The following is a 20,189-nucleotide window of genomic DNA, read 5'->3' as shown; positions in this document are numbered from 1 at the left end:
GCTGCACAAGGGGAATTGGTTGTGTGTAGTGTATTTGAAATGTGGTTTTAATTTAATAGAAGTGAAGTGTTTTGTGAACAGATGGTTTAAAATAAATGTACTTTTACTTCTTAACCAAAAACTTTGAGTCAGTATTTGCTTGAGTCACAGTAATTATAGTCCTTTGTGTAATCTCTACTACTGCTCATTTGCTCTTGAGATAAGTCTGGCTGCTCCGCTACTGCTACCACTCTAACTGTGTAGTACAGGCTTGTACCAAAGGTGAAATTGTACTTCCACCTGTAGTCTTAATTGTGTGTAATGGTCCCTATGGGCACTGCCCAGGATTCTGCCTAACAGCGCTAACAGTAACTTGCAAGCCCCAGGAATTACCTGAGGTCCGACACGTCCGTTGGCCGTTTCCTGTAGAGCCTTCACTTTCTCCGGGTCCGGCCGCATGCCTTGGCGAGAAAATATGTGGCCAAAGAATTTGAGAGTTCGGTTTCCAAATTCGCACTTGTCCTTGTTGAGCGTGACATTGGCTGCTTTTAGGGCCCTGCAAACCATGTGGAGATTGTCGCTGTGTTCTTGGGTTGATTTATCAAACACCAGGATGTCGTTGCTGTAGTTCAGACACCCTGGAACATGTTTGATCACCTGGCGATCTCCTCCTGGAGGATCTCCACCGATACGCCGAAGTTCAGGCGCTTTTAGCGGTAAAGCCCCATATGAGTCACGAAGGTGGTGATGTATGGTACTCCCACGCTAGCTCCAGCTGATGGTAGTCCTTGTTGAGGTCTAGCTTTGAAAACATGGTTGCACCACTGAGGAGGTGGATCAGGTCCATTATTCGCGTGGCTTGCTGTCACTCTCGTTGGATTGCCATGTTGGGGCAGCGCATATCTACGCACAGGAAAATGGAGCCCTCAGCCAATTTCTTAGGCACTGGTACAATCAGGGAGACCCATGGAGTGGGCCCCACCGCCGGCTCAATGATGTGGAGGTCTGGTAAGCGTCTCAGCTCCTCTTCCACCTGTTTTAGAAAGTTTATCGGGATGCCCCTGTAGTGTTGGGCAACCGGCTTGACTTCCGGATCGATGTGAAGCCTCACTTTGCAGTTGCGCAGTTTGCCGAGACCTTTGAAGGGGTTCGGATATGTTTTCGTGACGTCTCCTTCAGGGGACATATATTTGTGGGCCATCATGTTATATAAGATGTGGACAAGTCCCATGTTGACGGCCATCTTGAAACTCAAAATGCCTCCGCTGTTGGCCTCTTGGGAGAGGACATATAGTTGTATGCGGGCTGTGTTCGATTAGTGTGCGCAGACCGTGGTAAAAGTGACCTTGCAGGGCAGGGGTGTGTTGGAGACATAAGGAAAAATGTCGACCTGTGCGGGTCGCAGTTTTGGCTGGTGAGGAAGGTGCTTATAGGCCTCGTCGCTCAGGACATTGACAGTTGTGCCTGTGACGATGAGAAACTCTGTTGGTGTGTTGTGTACTTGGAGTGTTAGAATGGGGCTATGTTCCTTCACTGTCTCGTTCCCAAGTGCCCACACGTGTCCTTTCGTCCTTTGACTAGTGTGTGAGGAGGAGGAATCACTCCCTGACGGTGATTGTATCTCCATGTAGCAGATGCTCCGTCGGGGCCTGTGAGTGGTTCTCCTGTCAGGGGACCGGAGCAATCTTCTGGGCGGTTGGCAGTTGCCCTCGCTTTCCGCGGGGCGATACCTTCTGCGCTCGCAGCTTGCTCTCCTGTCATCTGGTCGGTGAGCGGGATGGCGTCTGCTGCTCCTCAGGAGGCTGTCGCCGCAGGTGGTGTCAGGGCATTTCTGCAGACTGCTCTGAAATGGTCATCACCCCTGCATGCTGCGCACTTCTGTCTGAGTGCCGGGCATGTGCCTTCATGGGGATTTTCGTAGCCGCAGAAGTAGCACGATTTCGTTGACTGGGTGGGTTTGTCGTGCTGAGCTGGTGTCAGTTTTTTGATAGCCTCCTGATCTTGGGTGTCCGATGAGATCTTCACCCGTCCCAGGCCGACCACCTGCTGCATGACTGCTGAATTGGTGCGGGCCATCGCTAAGATTTCGTCAAGGGTCCTCTGTTTCTGGAGCAATTACCGTTTGAATTCTGCTGTGTGGGGCAAAATAGGTGTCAAGTGCCTCTCGAATTGCCTGGTACGTCGCCTTTTTCTCATCAACCAATTCGTAGAGGAAGTCTCTGACAGCAGCCCCCACTGCTAAAGTAAGAATGTTTTTCCTTCTTTCTTCATCCATGGAGCCCCTACGTACACCTTGAATTTCCTTCATCCATCGGACCCGCCGGGGCCCCAGGTTACCTGTGTCTCTGATGTTGAACACCTGGGGTAGTTGCCACAGGGTAACATCACCCTGGCCAGCATGTTTGTCCGCCTTGAAGACCTTATGGACCTTGTCCTCCAGGGAATCCCCAAACAGCATCCGCTCTTCAAAGGGAATGTTCATGTCAGTAGACTTCTGTTGGGCGTTCGTCTTCCAATCCCTGGTAAGAACGTGCTGATGACCCCCCACGATGGAACCCATGGACACGGTGGCCGCCTTTACACCATCATACGCCAAGTCTGACAAAAACTCCACTTGAGTCTTGATGGCTCATAGAAGGGAGGCAGGATCCAAGCCCTCGCCAGACACCTTCAGGGTGCACTTCAGACCCCGTCTGAGGCCAAGGACGACCTCCCCAACAGACTGGCAATGATGTCATCTACCAGAACCACCTGCAGCAGGGCCATCTCCTCCCCTGCAAGGGATACAGCTTCGCAAGGAACCTGGGGACCGCTGACTTGTCCGGATCAATCCACTCCCTCAAAATCTCAGTCTTTATGTCAGAGAAGCAGGAGTCTCTTCTTGAGATGCGCTTGAACTGGGGCGGAGGGGGCCGAACCCCCCCCCCAGCTAGAGTAGATGGGGGCTCAGAGTCCGGAAACCCCATATAATGGGACACCTGAAGAAGAACATCCGCTGTGGCTTGCTTGTCCAAGTACCTGCCCCTGAAGTCAGTCGACCTCTGGGAATCACCCAGGCTGTAGTAAGAGGCATCTGAGCAGAAGGAAGAGGAAGGGCACATCCCCCTGCTATAGTGAGTCTGGATCCCCTCCTCCTGCAGGGCCTTCTTAAAAATGCGCAGGAGCCTGTCCTCTGGCACCCTACTCCCCCATCTCCTCTTAGTAGGGGGAGCGGAACAGGAAGAAGAGGCCGGCAAAGGAGAACGAGGCTCCACATGCCTAGACATGGAAGTGCGCTTCCCCATGGCGACCAACACCAACAGCAAGAAGCCGTGGTCCGGACAGAAACAATAAAATGCCTATTGGGCCTGACATAAAGTGGGAAAAAGACCGAAATCCCACCCCCCCAGGCTATGCCGGGGGGGCATGGGTGGGAACAGAAGCGTACAGAGTCCCTGTGCAAAGGCAGGAAAAAACCGAACTGTTGGGTCTCGGGGAAGGTGGGCTGTTATGCCCGGAGGTGGTGGGGGCGGTGCCTGATGGATTTAGAAGTAGAAAGAGGGTTCCTGTAAAGAGGTGGGACACCTCATTTTTAAGTGCTGGGACGAGGAAGAGTGGAGGTGGAGGTAATGATATTCGGCACAAGGGCCGTTTACACATAGGCTGCAATGTCAGCCACATCTAAACGGCCCTCACGCCAAATGGCTGGCGCTGAATTGACTTTCGCGCCACTCTGGCCGGTGCTGAAACGGGCTCTGCGGCCAAAGGGCTGCGGTAAAACGGCTGGCCCCAAAATGTTCGCACGTGGCGTACCGGCTGCCTTTCAAAATGGTTAGAGCCTTGAAAACAATCGTCACAATTATAAGATCACCAAAAAAGAAAAACCCCCAGAACTTCTAGCAAATATGTTCCAACTTTCCCAAAACCTGTGATTTTCCCCTAAATATGAGGCAAGGGTAACAAGCTTTCCTACTTTAGCTTTGACTACCAAAACAATTCTCCAAATTAAGAGCTATCAAACATAGGTTTGCAAGCTATCCTTCTATTAGGGGGAGAGATGGCGTGCTGGGGAGGGGTGCTATTCTGACACATCCCAGAGGTTTGATGCTCGCTGATACATAACACATATACATGCACGCATGCATGCACAAATACATTTAGACACACACGTGCATGCATGCGTGCACACACATACGTACACGCACACAAATACACATGTATGCATGAACACAAGAGTTTCTTTGTGTGTGCTTAAACTCCTGTTGGAGTGCTGTCTGTTCCAAAACACAATTGTTTTGGAAGCCCCCTTGTTGGATCCCCTGCAGCTGTGTCTAGCAGTGAGGCAGGTCAGGCTGCAGTGTGCATCTATGGTGCAAGTGTGCTATGTTCCATGATAAGAGGAGGCCAATGATTAACGCATGCAGCTGCATTATCACCTGTCTGGGCAAGCTCAATGCACACAGTGTGGCGGTGAAAGAATCCTTGCCCTGCCAGTGGCACCATTTCACCCAAATCACAAGAGGCGCAGAAGTGATGTCAAAGGCCCATTCATGCCCAAGGACATCACAAAGGGATATCACACATCCTTTACCTGAATCCAAAGGTGAGCACTCTGAGTGCTCTTCATATTACCCAAAGGGATATCACACAGCCTTTACCTGAATCCAAAGGTGAGCACTCTGAGTGCTCTTAATATTATCCAAAGGGATATCACACAGCCTTTACCTGAACCCAAAGGTGACCGCTGTGAGTGCTCTTAATATTACACAAAGGGATATCACACAGCCTTTACCTGAACCCAAAGGTGAGCACTCTGAGTGCTCTTAATATTACACAAATGGATATCACACAGCCTTTACCTGAATCCAAAGGTGAGCCCTCTGAGTGCTCTTAATATTACACAAAGGGATATCACACAACCTTTACCTGAATCCAAAGGTGACTGCTCTGAGTGCTCTTAATATTACCCAAAGGGATATCACACAGCCTTTACCTGAATCCAAAGGTGAGGAGTGCTCTTCATATTACCCAAAGGGATATCACACAGCCTTCACCTGAATCCAAAGGTGAGCACTCTGAGTGCTCTTAATATTATCCAAAGGGATATCACACAGCCTTTACCTGAACCCAAAGGTGACCGTTGTGTGTGCTCTTAATATTACACAAAGGGATATCACACAGCCTTTACCTGAACCCAAAGGTGAGCACTCTGAGTGCTCTTAATATTACCCAAAGGGATATCACACATCCTTTACCTGAATCCAAAGGTGAGCACTCTGAACCCAAAGGTGAGCACTCTGAATCCAGAGGTGAGCACTTTGAGTGCTCTTCATATTACACAAAGGGATATCACACAGCCTTTACCTGAATCCAAAGGTGAGCACTCTGTGTGCTCTTAATATTACCCTGTCGCGTTTAATGCAAAAGAGATTATGCAACATAACTGTAAATGATGAGCTACAAGGTTTCCATCGTCTGTATAATCTTCCAAGGAAAATGTAAGCCCTCGTTTACAATTCTCACCACATCCTCCTCTGAAACTTTGCACTCTCCTCTTTGCACCCTGGTGCCTATAAGTGCATAATGCAAAGAACACCAGTAAACGCCAAAACTATTGGCATTGCCAATGCTTGTTTTTAAATGTGACAGCAGCCATGCAAATTCTGATGCCTGATTGCATTTAGGTATCACAACAGGAGGCTGACCCTCAACTTCAGTAAGGCTCAGGGACTTCACAAGTTGTTCTGCACTGCCAGCCAGATCGTGACAGAAGGTTCCTGACTGGGGCAGTATTTCTTTATTTGCATTCATTAAATTGTGGAGGAGACTGCTTCACCCAGAAGTACTATACATGAAGCATATATTGGTACAGAGCAATACTAATTGTTGGTACTGTGACACGTTCCCCAGCCTGGTTGGACCCAGTGGCAGTATAGGGAGGGTCCCCTGGCAACTTGGCACTGGGCCCCAGCGCTTGGCAGAGGACAGTCACATTGGGCCTCATGACAGCCTTGGCGTATCCCGCCAGTAAATGCGCCGGGATACCGCCAACACAAATAGCGTTACTGCAACTCGGTCCGGCGCTATTAGCTCCAGATCCCAAGTTGTGGTAAAGCTGTTACTCCCCATTTTTTGTAGACTCCATAGTCGGTGGTATTAGTGCCACAGAAATAGTGCCACAAATGGGTAGAAAGGGGAGAATTTTACCTCCAGCAAAAAGATAGAGGTAAACCTCCCACTTTCTGCCCAAACTCGGGATTGGGCAGAGTGGTAATGCGACAGAAATAGCATTACCGCTGCATTTTTGCCACTCCACTCAACACCTGATGAGGCCTATTGTCTCACCACAGTGCTGTCATAAGCTTCTCTCCTGACGTACCCCATTGACCCATGTGGCTAAGCCCACCCGGCCTCTGCTCTAGACCTTCACAATAATCTATATGCCAATAGAAAGACTTCCGCTTCATCAGAGAAAGAGTATAAAGCTCAACTTAGCCAGACCCAAGTCTCCCACATGCAAATTAAATACATTGGGCCTCATTACAAGTATGGCGGTCCAGAAATAAGGGTGCTGGTAGCAATGTACCAGCACCCTTTCTGGACCGCCGCACTATGAGAATGCCGGTAGGGGCACGGATCTCCGGGCAGGTCTGATCTCCCGGGAAATCTTGCCCCTACCGGCAAGTCTCTCACGGAAGCACCGGCACTGTTGGCAACGGTGCCGCTGCTTCCATGCCCCCATTCCCGTGGAGTCCTATGGGACTGCACGAGAATGGGGATTTACACTTTACGCCGTCTGGCATCCCGGGTTGCCGAGACTTTTAATGTCCCGGTGGTACCGGGATGTCAGGCGGTGGAAACGATTTTACGACTCCAGCGGCAACCCACCGTAGCACCGGCAGTTTACCCATTGGGCCTCATTATACATTGGCCGGTGCAGTTATAACATGTCGCTATTAACACATACCGGCACCTTACCGCACCGGCCAACTAAACGTTTGCCGGTAGGGTGGAGGAATTACCGGCACCCATATAACTGGGACTCCATGGAATGGGGATTTACCACCAACACCGGCACTTGTAATCCAGCAGTTACACCGCTGGACAGAGTGCCGATATCAGTATTTCTGTTTGCTGGTATCCTGGCATATTTACCGACAAGATACCGGCAAACTTGAATTGAGGCCCATTTACCTTTGAGGAAGCACGTTTCCATACGGTCATCAAAGGTTAGTGAGAGCAGTGCTACTATATCTAGTTTGCCAGGTACACCAACACAACTCTATGAATGTCTGCAGTGAACACCACGGTTCTCTGAAAACCTTGTGTCAGGTCTGCAACTCGCTCTGTGTGGAGACACTCGTACAGAAACCCACACTCCAGTCCTAGATGTGCTCAGGGAAGTTAGACAATCCCAGCCCTGACTCAATCAGCACTGACAGGTGCAGACTCTCAGACTAAGCCCGACTCTTGGGAGCAGAGGTAACTCAGTATAAATACAGTCGGCCCCAGAGGCTCAACTTTGGAGGAGGCCGGAAATGTGAGAGCAAAGGGAGGACTAGAGACTGAAGAGGCAGAGGATTCTGGAGAGATGGTGGCCATAGAGTGCAGGAGGCAGTGATAACATCATGGTTGATGGGTGGAGAGCCGAAGTAGATGTGGTAGCCGGAGTGATGCAACAGGGGGTGAAAAAAAGAGTGGTGGAGAATGAGCAGAATGAGGTGGTCATAGCGGGACAGATCCAGGAGGGAGTGATAGAATGAGTGGCAGAGAGCAAACAGAAGGTGGTGGTATTGGGGCAGATCTTGGAGTAGATGATCACATCAGTGATGAAAAGTGAGCAGAGGTAGGTGGTGGTAGTGGGACAGTGCAGATACATGTGAGGTGGTAACAACAAGGATAAAGATTGAGCAGGAGGAGGTGGTGGCAGCAGCAGTAGAGATCCAAGAGGAAGTCGTAACATAAGGGAAGGAGAGCGAGCAGGAGGAAGTGGTGGTAGCAACAGTACAGATCTATGAGGAAGTCGTAACATAAGGGAAGGAGAGTGGGCAGGAGGAGGTGGTGGCAGCAGCAGTACACATCCAAGAGGAAGTTGTAACATAAGGGAAGGAGAGTGAGCAGGAGGAGGTGGTGGCAGCAGCAGTACAGATCCAAGAGGAAGTCGTACATAAGGGAAGGAGAGCGAGCAGGAGGAGGTGGTGGCAGCAGCAGTACAGATCCAAGAGGAAGTTGTTCATAAGGGAAGGAGAGCAAGCAGGAGGAGGTGGTAGCAGCAGCAGTACAGATCCAAGAGGATGTCATACATAACGGAAGGCGAGCGAGCAGGAGGAGGTGGTGGCAGCAGCAGTACAGATCCAAGAGGAAGTCGTAAAATAAGGGAAGGAGAGTGAGCAGGAGGAGGTGGTTGCAGCCGCAGTACAGATCTATGAGGAAGTAGAAACATAACGGAAGGGGAGTGGGCAGGAGGAGGTGGTGGCAGCAGCAGTACAGATCCAAGAGGAAGTCATACATAAGGGAAGGAGAGTGAGCAGGAGGAGGTGGTGGCAGCAGCAGTACAGATCCAAGAGGAAGTTGTTCATAAGGGAAGGAGAGCGAGCAGGAGGAGATAGTTGCAGCAGCAGTACAGATTCAAGAGGAAGTCGTTACATAAGGGAAGGAGAGCGGGCAGGAGGAGGTGGTGGCAGCAGCAGTACAGATCCAAGAGTAAGTCGTAACATAAGGGAAGGAGAGTGAGCAGGAGGGGGTGGTGACAGCAGCAGTACAGATCCAAGAGGAAGTCGTACATAAGGGAATAAGAGCGAGCAGGAGGAGGTTGTTGCAGCAGCAGTACAGAATCAAGAGGAAGTCGTACATAAGAGAAGGAGAGCAACCAGAAGGTGGTGGTACTGGGGCAGATCTTGGAGTAGGTGATCACATCAGTGATGGAAAGTGAGCAGAGGTAGGTGGTGGTAGTGGGACAGTGCAGATACATGTGAGGTGGTAACATCAAGGATGAAGAGTGAGCAGGTGGTGGCAGCAGCAGTAGAGATCCAAGAGGAAGTCGTACATAAGGGAAGGAGAGTGAGAAGGAGAAGGTGGTGGTGGCAGCAGCAGTGAAGATCCAAGAGGAAGTTGTAACATAATGGAAGGAGAGCGAGCAGGAGGAGGTGGTGGCAGCAGCAGTACAGATCCAAGAGGAAGTTGTTCATATGGGTAGGAGAGCGAGCAGGAGGAGGTGGTTGCAGCAGCAGTACAGATTCAAGAGGAAGTCGTAACATAAGGGAAGGAGAGCGGGCAGGAGGAGGTGGTGGCAGCAGCAGTACAGATCCAAGAGGAAGTCGTAACATAAGGGAAGGAGAGTGAGCAGGAGGAGGTGGTTGCAGCAGCAGTACAGATCCAAGAGGAAGTGGTAACATAAGGGAAGGAGAGCGAGCAGGTGGGGATGGTGGCAGCAGCAATGCAGATAAAAGAGGAAGTCGTAAATAAGGGGAGAAGAGCGAGCAGGAGGAGGTGGTGGCAGCAGCAGTACAGATCCAAGAGGAAGTCATACATAAGGGAAGGAGAGTGAGCAGGAGGAGGTGGTGGCAGCAGCAGAACAGATCCAAGAGGCAGTCGTAACATAAGGGAAGGAGAGTGAGCAGGAGGAGGTGGTTACAGCAGCAGTACAGATCCAAGAGGAAGTCGTAACATAAGGGGAGGAGAGTGAGCAGGAGGGGGTCGTGGCAGCAGCAGTACAGATCCAAGAGGAAGTCGTACATAAGGGAAGGAAAGCAAGCAGGAGACGGTGGTTGCAGAAGCAGTACAGATCCAAGAGGAAGTCGTAACATAAGGGAAGGAGAGCGAGCAGGAAGAGTGGTGGCAACAGCAGTACAGATCCAAGAGGAAGTCATAACATAAGGGAAGGAGAGCGAGCAGGAGGAGGTGGTGGCAGCAGCAGTACAGATCCAAGAGGAAGTTGTACATAAGGGAAGGAGAGCGAGCAGGAGCAGGTGGTGGCAGCGGCAGTACAGATCCAAGAGGAAGTCGTACATAAGGGAAGGAGAGCGAGCAGGAGCAGGCGGTGGCAGCAGCAGTACAGATCCAAGAGGAAGTCATAAGATAAGGGAAGGAGTGCGAGCAGAAGGAGGTGGTGGCAGCAGCAGTACAGATCCAAGAGGAAGTCGTAAGATAAGGGAAGGAGAGCGAGCAGGAGGAGGTGGTGGCAGCAGCAGTACAGATCCAAGAGGAAGTCGTACATAAGGGAAGGAGAGCGTGCAGGAGCAGGTGGTGGCAGCAGCAGTACAGATCCAAGAGGAAGTTGTAAGATAAGGGAAGGAGAGCGAGCAGGAGGAGGTGGTGGCAGCAGCAGTACAGATCCAAGAGGAAGTCGTACATAGGGGAAGGAGAGCGAGCAGGAGCAGTTGGTGGCAGCAGCAGTACAGATCCAAGAGGTAGTCGTACATAAGGGAAGGAGAATGAGCAGGAGCAGGTGGTGGCAGCAGCAGTAGAGATTCAAGAGGAAGTCATACATAAGGGAAGGAGAGCGAGCAGGAGGAGGTGCTGGCAGCAGCAGTAGAGATCCAAGAGGAAGTCGTACATAAGGGAAGGAGAGCGAGCAGGAGGAGGTGGTGGCAGCAGTAGTACACATCCAAGAGGAAGTCGTACATAAGGGAAGGAGAGCGAGCAGGAGCAGGTGGTGGCAGCAGCAGTAGAGATCCAAGAGGAAGTCATACATAAGGGAAGGAGAGCGAGCAGGAGGAGGTGGTGGCAGCAGCAGTACAGATCCAAGAGGAAGCCGTAACATAAGGGTAGGAGAGTGAGCAGGAGGAGGTGGTGGCAGCAGCAGTACAGATCCAAGAGGAAGTTGTACATAAGGGAAGGAGAGCGAGCAGGAGGAGGTGGTGGCAGCAGCAGTAAAGATCCAAGAGGAAGTTGTAACATAAGGGAAGGAGAGTGAGCAGGAGGAGGTGGTGGCAGCAGCAGTACAGATCCAAGAGGAAGTCGTAACATAAGGGAAGTAGAGCGAGCAGAAGGAGGTGGTGGCAGCAGCAGTACAGATCCAAGAGGAAGTTGTAAAAAAAGGGGAAGGAGAGCGAGCAGGAGGAGGTAGTGGCAGCAGCAGTGCAGATCCAAGAGGAAGTGGTAACATAAGGGAAGGAGAGCGAGCAGGTGGGGATGGTGGCAGCAGCAATACAGATAAAAGAGGAAGTCGTAAATAAGGGGAGAAGAGCGAGCAGGAGGAGGTGGTGGCAGCAGCAGTACAGATCCAAGAGGAAGTTGTTCATTTGGGAAGGAGAGCGAGCAGGAGGAGGTGGTTGCAGTAGCAGTACAGATTCAAGAGGAAGTCGTAACATAAGGGAAGGAGAGTGAGCAGGAGGAGGTGGTTGCAGCAGCAGTACAGATCCAAGAGGAAGTGGTAACATAAGGGAAGGAGAACGAGCAGGTGGGGATGATGGCAGCAGCAATACAGATAAAAGAGGAAGTCGTAAATAAGGGGAGAAGAGCGAGCAGGAGGAGGTGGTGGCAGCAGCAGTACAGATCCAAGAGGCAGTCGTAAAATAAGGGAAGGAGAGTGAGCAGGAGGAGATGGTTGCAGCAGCAGTACAGATCCAAGAGGAAATCGTAATATAAGGGTAGGAGAGTGAACAGGAGGGGGTGGTGGCAGCAGTAGTACAGATCCAAGAGGAAGTCATACATAAGGGAAGGAAAGCAAGCAGGAGGAGGTGGTTGCAGCAGCAGTACAGATCCAAGAGGAAGTCGTAACATAAGGGGAGGAGAGTGAGCAGGAGTGGGTGGTGGCAGCAGCAGTACAGATCCAAGAGGAAGTCGTAACATAAGGGAAGGAGAGCGAGCAGGATGGGGTGGTGGCAGCAGCAGAGATCCAAGAGGAAGTCATAACATAAGGGAAGAAGAATGAGCAGGAAGGTGTGGTGGCAGCAGCAGTACAGATCCAAGAGGAAGTTGTAAAACAAGGGGAAGGAGAGCGAGTAAGAGGAGGTAGTGGCAGCAGCAGTGCAGATCCAAGAGGAAGTCGTACATAAGGGAAGGAGAGGAAGGAGGCGGTTGCAGCAGCAGTACAGATCCAAGAGGAAGTCCTAACATAAGGGAAGGAGAGCGAGCAGGAGGAGGTGGTGGCAGCAGCAGCAGTACAGATCCAAGAGGAAGTCGTAAAATAAGGGAAGGAGAGCGAAGAGGTGGTGGCAGCAGCAGTACAGATCTATGAGGAAGTCGTAACATAAGGGAAGGCGAGCGAGCAGGAGGAGGTGGTGGCAGCAGCAGTACAGATCCAAGAGGAAGTCGTAACATAAGGGAACATACTACACCTCGTATGTAAGCCTACCATATCACGAGGTGAGGCCTGTACTTTGGTGCCCCCGCAAGCACTTATGTAACCAAGTAAGCCTTCTGTAACAGCGCCACGATGCCCCAGGGCAGTTGTGCGCTTTATAAATGCAAATAAAATAAATAACAGAGGAGAGCGAGCAGGAGGAGGTGGTGGCAGCAGCAGTACAGATCCAAGAGGAAGTCGTTCATAAGGGAAGGAGAGCGAGCAGGGGGAGGTGGTGGCAGCAGCAGTACAGATCCAAGAGGAAGTCGTTCATAAGGGAAGGCAAGTGAGCAGGAGGAGGCGGTTGCAGTAGCAGTACAGATCAAAGAGGAAGTCGTACATAAGGGAAGGCGAGCAAGCAGGAGGAGGTGGTGGCAGCTGTAGTACAGATCCAAGAGGAAGGCGTACATAAGGGCAGGCGAGCGAGCAAGAGGAGGTGGTGGTGGAAGCAGCAGTACAGATCCAAGAGGAAGCCGTAACATAACCGAAGGAGGGGGAGAAGAAGGAGGTGGTGGCAGCAGCAGTACAGATCCAAGAGGAAGTCGTTCATAAGGGAAGGAGAGTGAGAAGGAGGAGGTGGCGGCAGCAGTACAGATCCAAGAGGAAATTGTACATAAGGGAAGGAGAGCGAGCAGGAGGGAGTGGTGGCAGCAGCAGAGATCCAAGAGGAAGTCGTAACATAAGGGAATGAGAGCGAATAGAAGTAGGTGGGGGAAGAAGGAAGGATCTGAAAGGAGGTGATAACATGAGGAGGAGAGTGTGAATCGAAGGGCGTGGTGGTAATAGGGGAGCCCCAGGACAACATTACAGCATTAAGAGTGGAGACTGGACATATGGAGGCGGTGGGAAACTCAAGAGTGGAAAGGAAACAGAAAAAGGCAGTCGCTGGGAAAGTCTAGGAATTGGAGGGAGTGACATTGGGCCTCATCATGAGTTGGGCGGTATTCCAGCAGTAATTGCGCCGGGATACCGCCCAAAGCAAATAGCGTAACCGTTACTCGGTCCGGCGCTATTAGCGCTGGATCACGAGTAGCGGTCTGTCTTTAATTCCCCATTGGGTCACTTGGACCCAATGGGGGTTACCTGGCGCTATTAGCTCTGGCACAATTAGCGCCGAAAACAGGCGGTAAGGGGAAATGTTTACCTCCAGCAAGAAGCTGGAGGTAAAACTCCCACTTAACACCCAACTCATGATTGGGCGGACCCTTCAATGCAGCAGTGAAAGCATTACCGCCGCATTTAAGGGCTACAACCCAACTCATGATGAGGCCCATTGCCGGGTTCCACACAGAGGGGAAGTGGTGAAAATCAGAAGTGGAGAGGATGAGGAAGACCATATGTACCAGGGACTAGTGCACACCCATAGGTCCAAGATTGACATATAAACAGTCAGGTCAGATGGAGAGAGTGGCACACAGCTGGTAGGAAGGCCACAAAGAAGGGCAAAGATGGAGGGAGAAAAAGAGAGAGAGATTGACTCCAGGACCTAGAGAGCGAGCTTAGGAAGGGTCCAGCAGGCCAGGTCAGCCCTAGGCTGGCCCAGATGGTGGAAGGAGAAGCAAGACCTGAGCAGGGGGGTTACTGTTACCTTAGAGACGGGAAAAGAAAAATAGTCTAGAGTGTGGCCAGTCCAACCCAGAGACTTCTCTCCAGCTCTCAGCTGGTAGTGACCGTGGACCCGTCTACTTGCAGAACTTGGTGCCAGAGTGAGTCTTGGGAAACGAGACCTGGGAACCCCTCAATGACAGAAGAAGACGTTTTGGGAGCCCCATAAACCAACAACATCAAAGTGGGGATACAAAGCAACCCCTGAGGAAATGCACAGACTCAAGCCTTCGCTTCAGGGGCCGGATGCTGAAACTCCCACTCAGCAGGAAAAGACATTTCCTTGGGAGGAGACCATCATGACATGTGCTCTCATTCTACTGATTATTTCTTCTGGGAAGTTCCCCTTTTGCATTTGGCCCTTATTTGTACATAGTCCCCTAATTAACCAAGTACCAAATAAACAACATTCAGTTTTGGCATCTTTCTTGGAAACAGGATGTCACGGAGTGGGCGATAGAGCCAGAACATGTGGATATACATATGGATATACATGGAGAAGCGGTGGAACACACTTAAATGATAAACATATACATTTGAACCCTGATAGAATGGGGCGACTATGAATCCTCGAGGTCAAGAGTTAAGGTGGTGGTGTGCCAGCAGAGTGAAGAAACAGAATTCAGAACCAGCACAGGTTGGACGGTGACAGTAATGTCAAGGATGGCTGTGAGTGAAGGTTGCGAGGGTGAGGGTATGGGGAGATTGAGTCAGATAGGTACAGTGGGGAGGGGGCGAGACAAGAGAGAGTCTTACAGACAATAAGAAGTCCGAGCATAACTTGCATATCTTGTAGGAGAATAAGCTAGCAAAGTCATTGGCTGAAAGAGGAGAAGGAGTGGAGTTAAGGGGTTGAACGTGGATTAGTGGGACATGCATAGCTTATAAGCGAGAGAAGAGCAGCCAGCAGTGCCGCACCATTCAAAAGCAACTTGACAACTTGCTCATGGCGACCTTGCCAAGGAGAAGGGGCAGCCATTATCAACGGTGTACCCATGACCTCCAAGACGGGGACGACAGAAGCTTGAGTCTTACTCCACACACAATCCTGCATGCAATAGACTCATCACAAGCCCTCTATTCCCTCCTGGAGCAGCGAAGCTAGTGCCCGACTCCACACACAATCCTGCAGGCAATAGATTCATCACAAGCACTCTATTCTCTCCTGGAGCAGCGAAGCTTGTGCCCGACTCCACACACAATCCTGCAGGCAATAGACTCACCACAAGCGCTCTATTCCCTCCTGGAGCAGCGAAGCCTGAGCCCGACTCCACTCACAATCCTGCATGCAATAGACTCATCACAAGCACTCCATTCCCTCCTGGAGCAGCGAAGCTTGTGCCTGACTCCACACACAATCCTGCATGCAATAGACTCATCACAAGTGAAGCTTGTGCCTGACTCCACACACAATCCTGCAGGCAATAGACTCACCACAAGCGCTCTATTCTCTCCTGGAGCAGCGAAGCTTGTGCCCGACTCCACACACAATCCTGCAGGCAATAGACTCACCACAAGCGCTCTATTCCCTCCTGGAGCAGCGAAGCTCGTGCCCGACTCCACACACAATCCTGCAGGCAATAGACTCACCACAAGCGCCCTATTCCCTCCTGGAGCAGCGAAGCTTGTGCCCGACTCCACACACAATCCTGCAGGCAATAGACTCACCACAAGCGCTCTATTCCCTCTTGGAGCAGCGAAGCTTGTGCCGGACCCCACACACAATCCTGCATGCAATAGACTCATCACAAGCGCTCTATTCCCACCTGGAACAGCAAAGCTTGTGCCCGACTCCACACACAATCCTGCATGCAATAGACTCATCACAAGCAAAGCTTGTGCTTGACTCCACACACAATCCTGCAATCAATAGACTCATCACAAGCGCTCTGTAGACTCATCACAAGCACTCCTGGAGCAGCGAAGCTTGTGCCAGACTCCACACACAATCCTGCATGCAATAGACTCATCACAAGCGCTCTATTCCCACCTGGAACAGCAAAGCTTGTGCCCGACTCCACACACAATCCTGCATGCAATAGACTCATCACAAGCGCTCTATTCCCTCCTGGAGCAGCGAAGCTTGTGCCCGACTCCACACACAATCCTGCAGGCAATAGACTCACCACAAGCGCTCTATTCCCTCCTGGAGCAGCGAAGCTTGTGCCCGACTCCACACACAATCCTGCAGGCAATAGACTCACCACAAGCGTTCTATTCCCTCCTGGAGCAGCGAAGCTTGTGCCTGACTCCACACACAATCCTGCAGGCAATAGACTCATCACAAGCACTCTATTCCCTCATGGAGCAGCAGACTAACAACCGGTTCCACCTAGGATATCCATGGAATCGGGTTTCAGGAGAGACAAATCAAGTGGCAATGCCACTGCAAGGTGCCAACACATAAATACATAAATATTATAGTTTTAGAATTGTTCGGTTTTGTAATTTCTAGTCATTCATAGGGCGCAATGTCTTCCGCCAAAGGATGTGCCAGAGCGAAAAACAAGGGCAACTAGAGACATGTAACTCCTCAAATAATAATCATGCAGTGGGCATGCAGAAAAGCAAACAGTTGCCAGACTGGCAGTACAAATAATAATACTAATGATGTCAGTTCTGCATAGACACCAACAAATAAAGAATGGCAGTCTTGCTGCTGTCAGGGTACATCCATGATGGTGTTGCAACACCACGACTGTGAAGGCTTTGCCCCCAAATGACAGAACGTTCCCCTGCAAGGACACAGCGGGGATGGCTTTGCCCCAACATGCCATTCATAGACAAGGTAAAAAGACTTCTCTTCAATGCGGCCAACAATAGGTGTTTACACTGCGTCTCTGCATAATATAATGGCATGGAAATCTTGCCTTGCATGCCTTTATCAGTAGTAAAAGGTGCTTAGGGGGTATGTGCACGTGGCCTTTGTTTAAGAGCACTTTGTCAAACTGCAGCTCATTCCTGGAAGGTAGCATCACCATTTCAAAATGCGCTATAAATTGACAAAAAGTATTCAAATAGTGCCCATATACCAGGTGGAGACCATTTGAATGTTTGGAAACATGTGCCAGTTAGGTTTTTCAAATTGTTAGATTAAACATAGAGATAATAAATAGTAAAACGACTTGTTCAGTGTGATAAATGAAGGTCTTATGCAAGCCCTCTCACCCCTTTCCACATCCGCGGGATAAGGGGAGTGCACATCATAAGATGGTGGCACCTTAAAATTAGAAATAGCCCCTCCCGCAGACACACGGCCGGTTCCTATGGGGGCTTAAGGGGGCACAGCAGAGACCATTTCCCCACTCCTGGTGGTGCTTGATTCCCAGAAGAGGGTTCATTTGAAGAGTCTGAAGTGTCCTGCAGGCAGGAGCAGGGGCCACCGCTGTGTATACAGAGAGCAGAACAGGTGCATCTACAGCCCTACCACAGAAGGTTGTGTCTGGACCTTCTTCCCACCTGTGCCCTTGCAGTAGATAAGGGGCCTGCATCCTCCAGCTCAGCAGATGCCTTGCACTACTCTTCCCATCCTGCATTACCATTGACTCTGCTGCCTAGGGCCAAAGGGAGGGAGTTATGGTCCAAAACATCTGGAGAGCCACAGGTTGAATAGCCCCCTGCTGTAGCTTCCCCCTCGCCACCCTCTTACCTTGTAGTCCTCATAGGCCTCCTGGATGGGCCGCACACGGTGTTCCTTGTGGTCACGGGAGTACCCGCACACCACGCAGATTAGTGTCTCATCCGTGTCACAGAAGAGCCGCAGGGCCTCTCCATGTTCCCCACAGAGACTTCCTTCTGGGAGGCATCCAGCCTCTCCGTGTTCCCCACAGAGACTTCCTTCTGGGGGGCGTCCAGCCTCTCCATGTTCCCCACAGAGACTTCCTTCTGGGAGGCGTCCAGCCTCTCCATGTTCCCCACAGAGACTTCCTTCTGGAAGGCGTCCAGCCTCTCCATGTTCCCCACAGAGACTTCCTTCTGGGAGGCGTCCAGCCTCTCCATGTTCCACAAAGAGACTTCCTTCTGGAAGGCGTGCAGCCTCTCCATGTTCCCCACAGAGACTTCCTTCTGGGGGGCGTCCAGCCTCTTCATGTTCCCCACAGAGACTTCCTTCTGGAAGGCGTCCAGCCTCTCCATGTTCCCCACAGAGACTTCCTTCTGGGAGGCGTGCAGCCTCTCCATTTTCCCCACAGAGACTTCCTTCTGGAAGGCGTGCAGCCTCTCCATGTTCTCCACAGAGACATCCTTCTGGAAGGTGCACAAAATCCTCTTGCAGCCGGTCAATGTTTGCGACCATGTTTGCCAATCTCTTGTTTGACTTTAGATTCTTCTTGTTGAATTTCTGTTTGCATTCTGGACAGGATATGGATAAATCCGGCTGTTCCATGTACTTGGTGAGACAGGCGCAGCAGAAGTTGTGCCCGCAATCTATAATCACGGGGTCCTTGTAAAACTCCTGGCAGATGGAACAGAGCGCATCTTGCTGGAGGTCTGTAAAGGGGTGACGAGCCGCCATTGCTGTGCTGAGCTGCACTATGCAGTCCTACTCTGTGTCAGGGAAAGGGGGGTCTGTCAGAGGACGCTTAGCAGCCACTCCTGTGCTGAGCTGCAGTCTAGAGACCCACTCAGTGTCAGGGAAGGGGAAGTCAGCTGTCAGAGGACGCTTAGCAGCCACTCCTATGCTGAGCTACTGTCTAGAGCCCCACTCAGTGTCAGGGAAGGGGAAGTCAGCTGTCAGAGGACGCTTAGCAGCCACTCCTGTGCTGAGCTACAGTCTAGAGACCCACTCTGTGTCAGGGAAGGTGAGGTCTGTCAGAGGACGCTTAGCAGCCACTCCTGTGCTGAGCTACAGTCTAGAGGCCCACTCAGTGTCAGGAAAAGGGGGGTCTGTCAGAGGACGCTTAGCAGCCACTCCTGTGCTGAGCTGCACTATGGAGTCCCACTCGATGCGTCAGTGCAAAGTCCACCACATACTGCAAGTACAACCGGGTAGGAGTGGTTACAGCCCTCATAAAGATAATGATCCAAAGCAAGAGGCGAGTACGAGCAAACGGGACATAGGGCAACTGAAAGGAAGATAGAGTAAACAAAATGGCGGCGCAGAAGTTGTGCCCGCAGTCTATAGTCACGGGGTCCTTGTAAAACGTCTGGCAGATGGAAGCGCATCTTGCTGGAGGTCTGTCAGAGGGAATTTAGCAGCCATTGCTTCGGTCTACAGACCCACTCAGTGTCTGGGTAAGGGAGTTCTGTCAGAGGCCTCTTAGCATCCTGTGCTGCGCCACAGTCTATAGAGACCAACATGGTGAAAGGGACGTCTAGAACAAGCCCCACTCGGTGCCAGAAGGGGAGGTCTGTCAGAGGACGCTTAGCAGCCACACCTGTGCTGCGCCACAGTCTAGAGACCGACATGGTGAAAGGGACGTCTATCAGAGAACAAGCCCCACTCGGTGCCAGGGAGAGGGAGGTCTGTGCAAAGTCCCCACATACTGCAGGTGCCACGGGGTAGGAGTGGCTCCAGCCCTCATAAAGATAAGGCCCCAAAGCAAGAGGCGAGTACGAGCAAACGGGACAGAGGGCAACTGAAAGGAAGATAGTGGAGAAAACAAAATGGCGGTGCAGAGAGTGAGCAAAAGAATGAACGGCCCAGAAAGCTTCAGAGTAATTGAAAAAAGAAAAATACCAGGAAAGCAAGAGGGGAGAAAGGAAAGATAGAAGAGAAATAAGAAAAAGATGAAATACACAAAGAATGAATGGAACAGAATATAAAGAAAATACATTATAGATACAAATGCACTGACGTAGTAATTAAGCCTTGCAGATTTGCGGCAGACCTTCCACCTTTACTCCCTATGAAGAATGACCCCACACAGATCCACGGATATGTCTGCATCAGGGGCCCCAGCAGAGCAGGGCCACAGGAAGGAGCTGTAATATTATTACAGCCTAATCTGAAGTGCAAATGTCAGGTAAAAATACACCTTTTAATTGCATGAACTATTAGGTTCAAACCAGTATGGATTACAAGAAGAAACATATTTTAGATTAAAACATATTTTCTCTGCTTGAAAAATACCCCCGCTGTGTATGGGATTTACTTTTTTACATCCTAAAAAATCTTTTTATTCACAAGAGTGGCATTCCACACATCAGAGTAATAATTCAGTGCTCTACGCGACACAGACATGCATTTTACCTTCAGCAGGACTGTGGCGCTGCCTGGCAGAGAAGTGGCGATCCCAGCAGTCTGTGCGCTCCAGGCATTCTGCTCACCTGCAACAGGGCCGCAGAGCGGTCATCCTAGCGACGCGGCGATCCCAGCGCTCTACATGCCTCAGACATTCCA

General features: G+C 51.0%; 1 protein-coding gene across 1 annotated transcript in view; it reads right to left on the bottom strand.

Moving 5' to 3' along the window:
- LOC138520567 (E3 ubiquitin-protein ligase TRIM11-like) overlaps window positions 1-18,723 on the bottom strand; it is a 198,631-nt gene extending 179,908 nt beyond the window's left edge. The window contains exon 1 of the mRNA XM_069632906.1: window positions 17,499-18,723. Coding sequence (XP_069489007.1) covers window positions 17,499-18,362 — 864 coding nt within the window. The 5' untranslated portion in view covers window positions 18,363-18,723. The remainder of the gene's footprint in view (window positions 1-17,498) is intronic.
- Window positions 18,724-20,189: the final 1,466 nt, after the last annotated feature.

This window comes from Ambystoma mexicanum, chromosome 13 (assembly GCF_040938575.1).
Source record: "Ambystoma mexicanum isolate Mex_15411 chromosome 13, UKY_AmexF1_1, whole genome shotgun sequence".
NCBI classification, from domain to species: Eukaryota; Metazoa; Chordata; class Amphibia; order Caudata; family Ambystomatidae; genus Ambystoma; species Ambystoma mexicanum.
The sequence above is the reverse complement of the archived record's forward strand: the minus strand, read 5'-3'. Positions and strand labels throughout refer to the sequence as shown.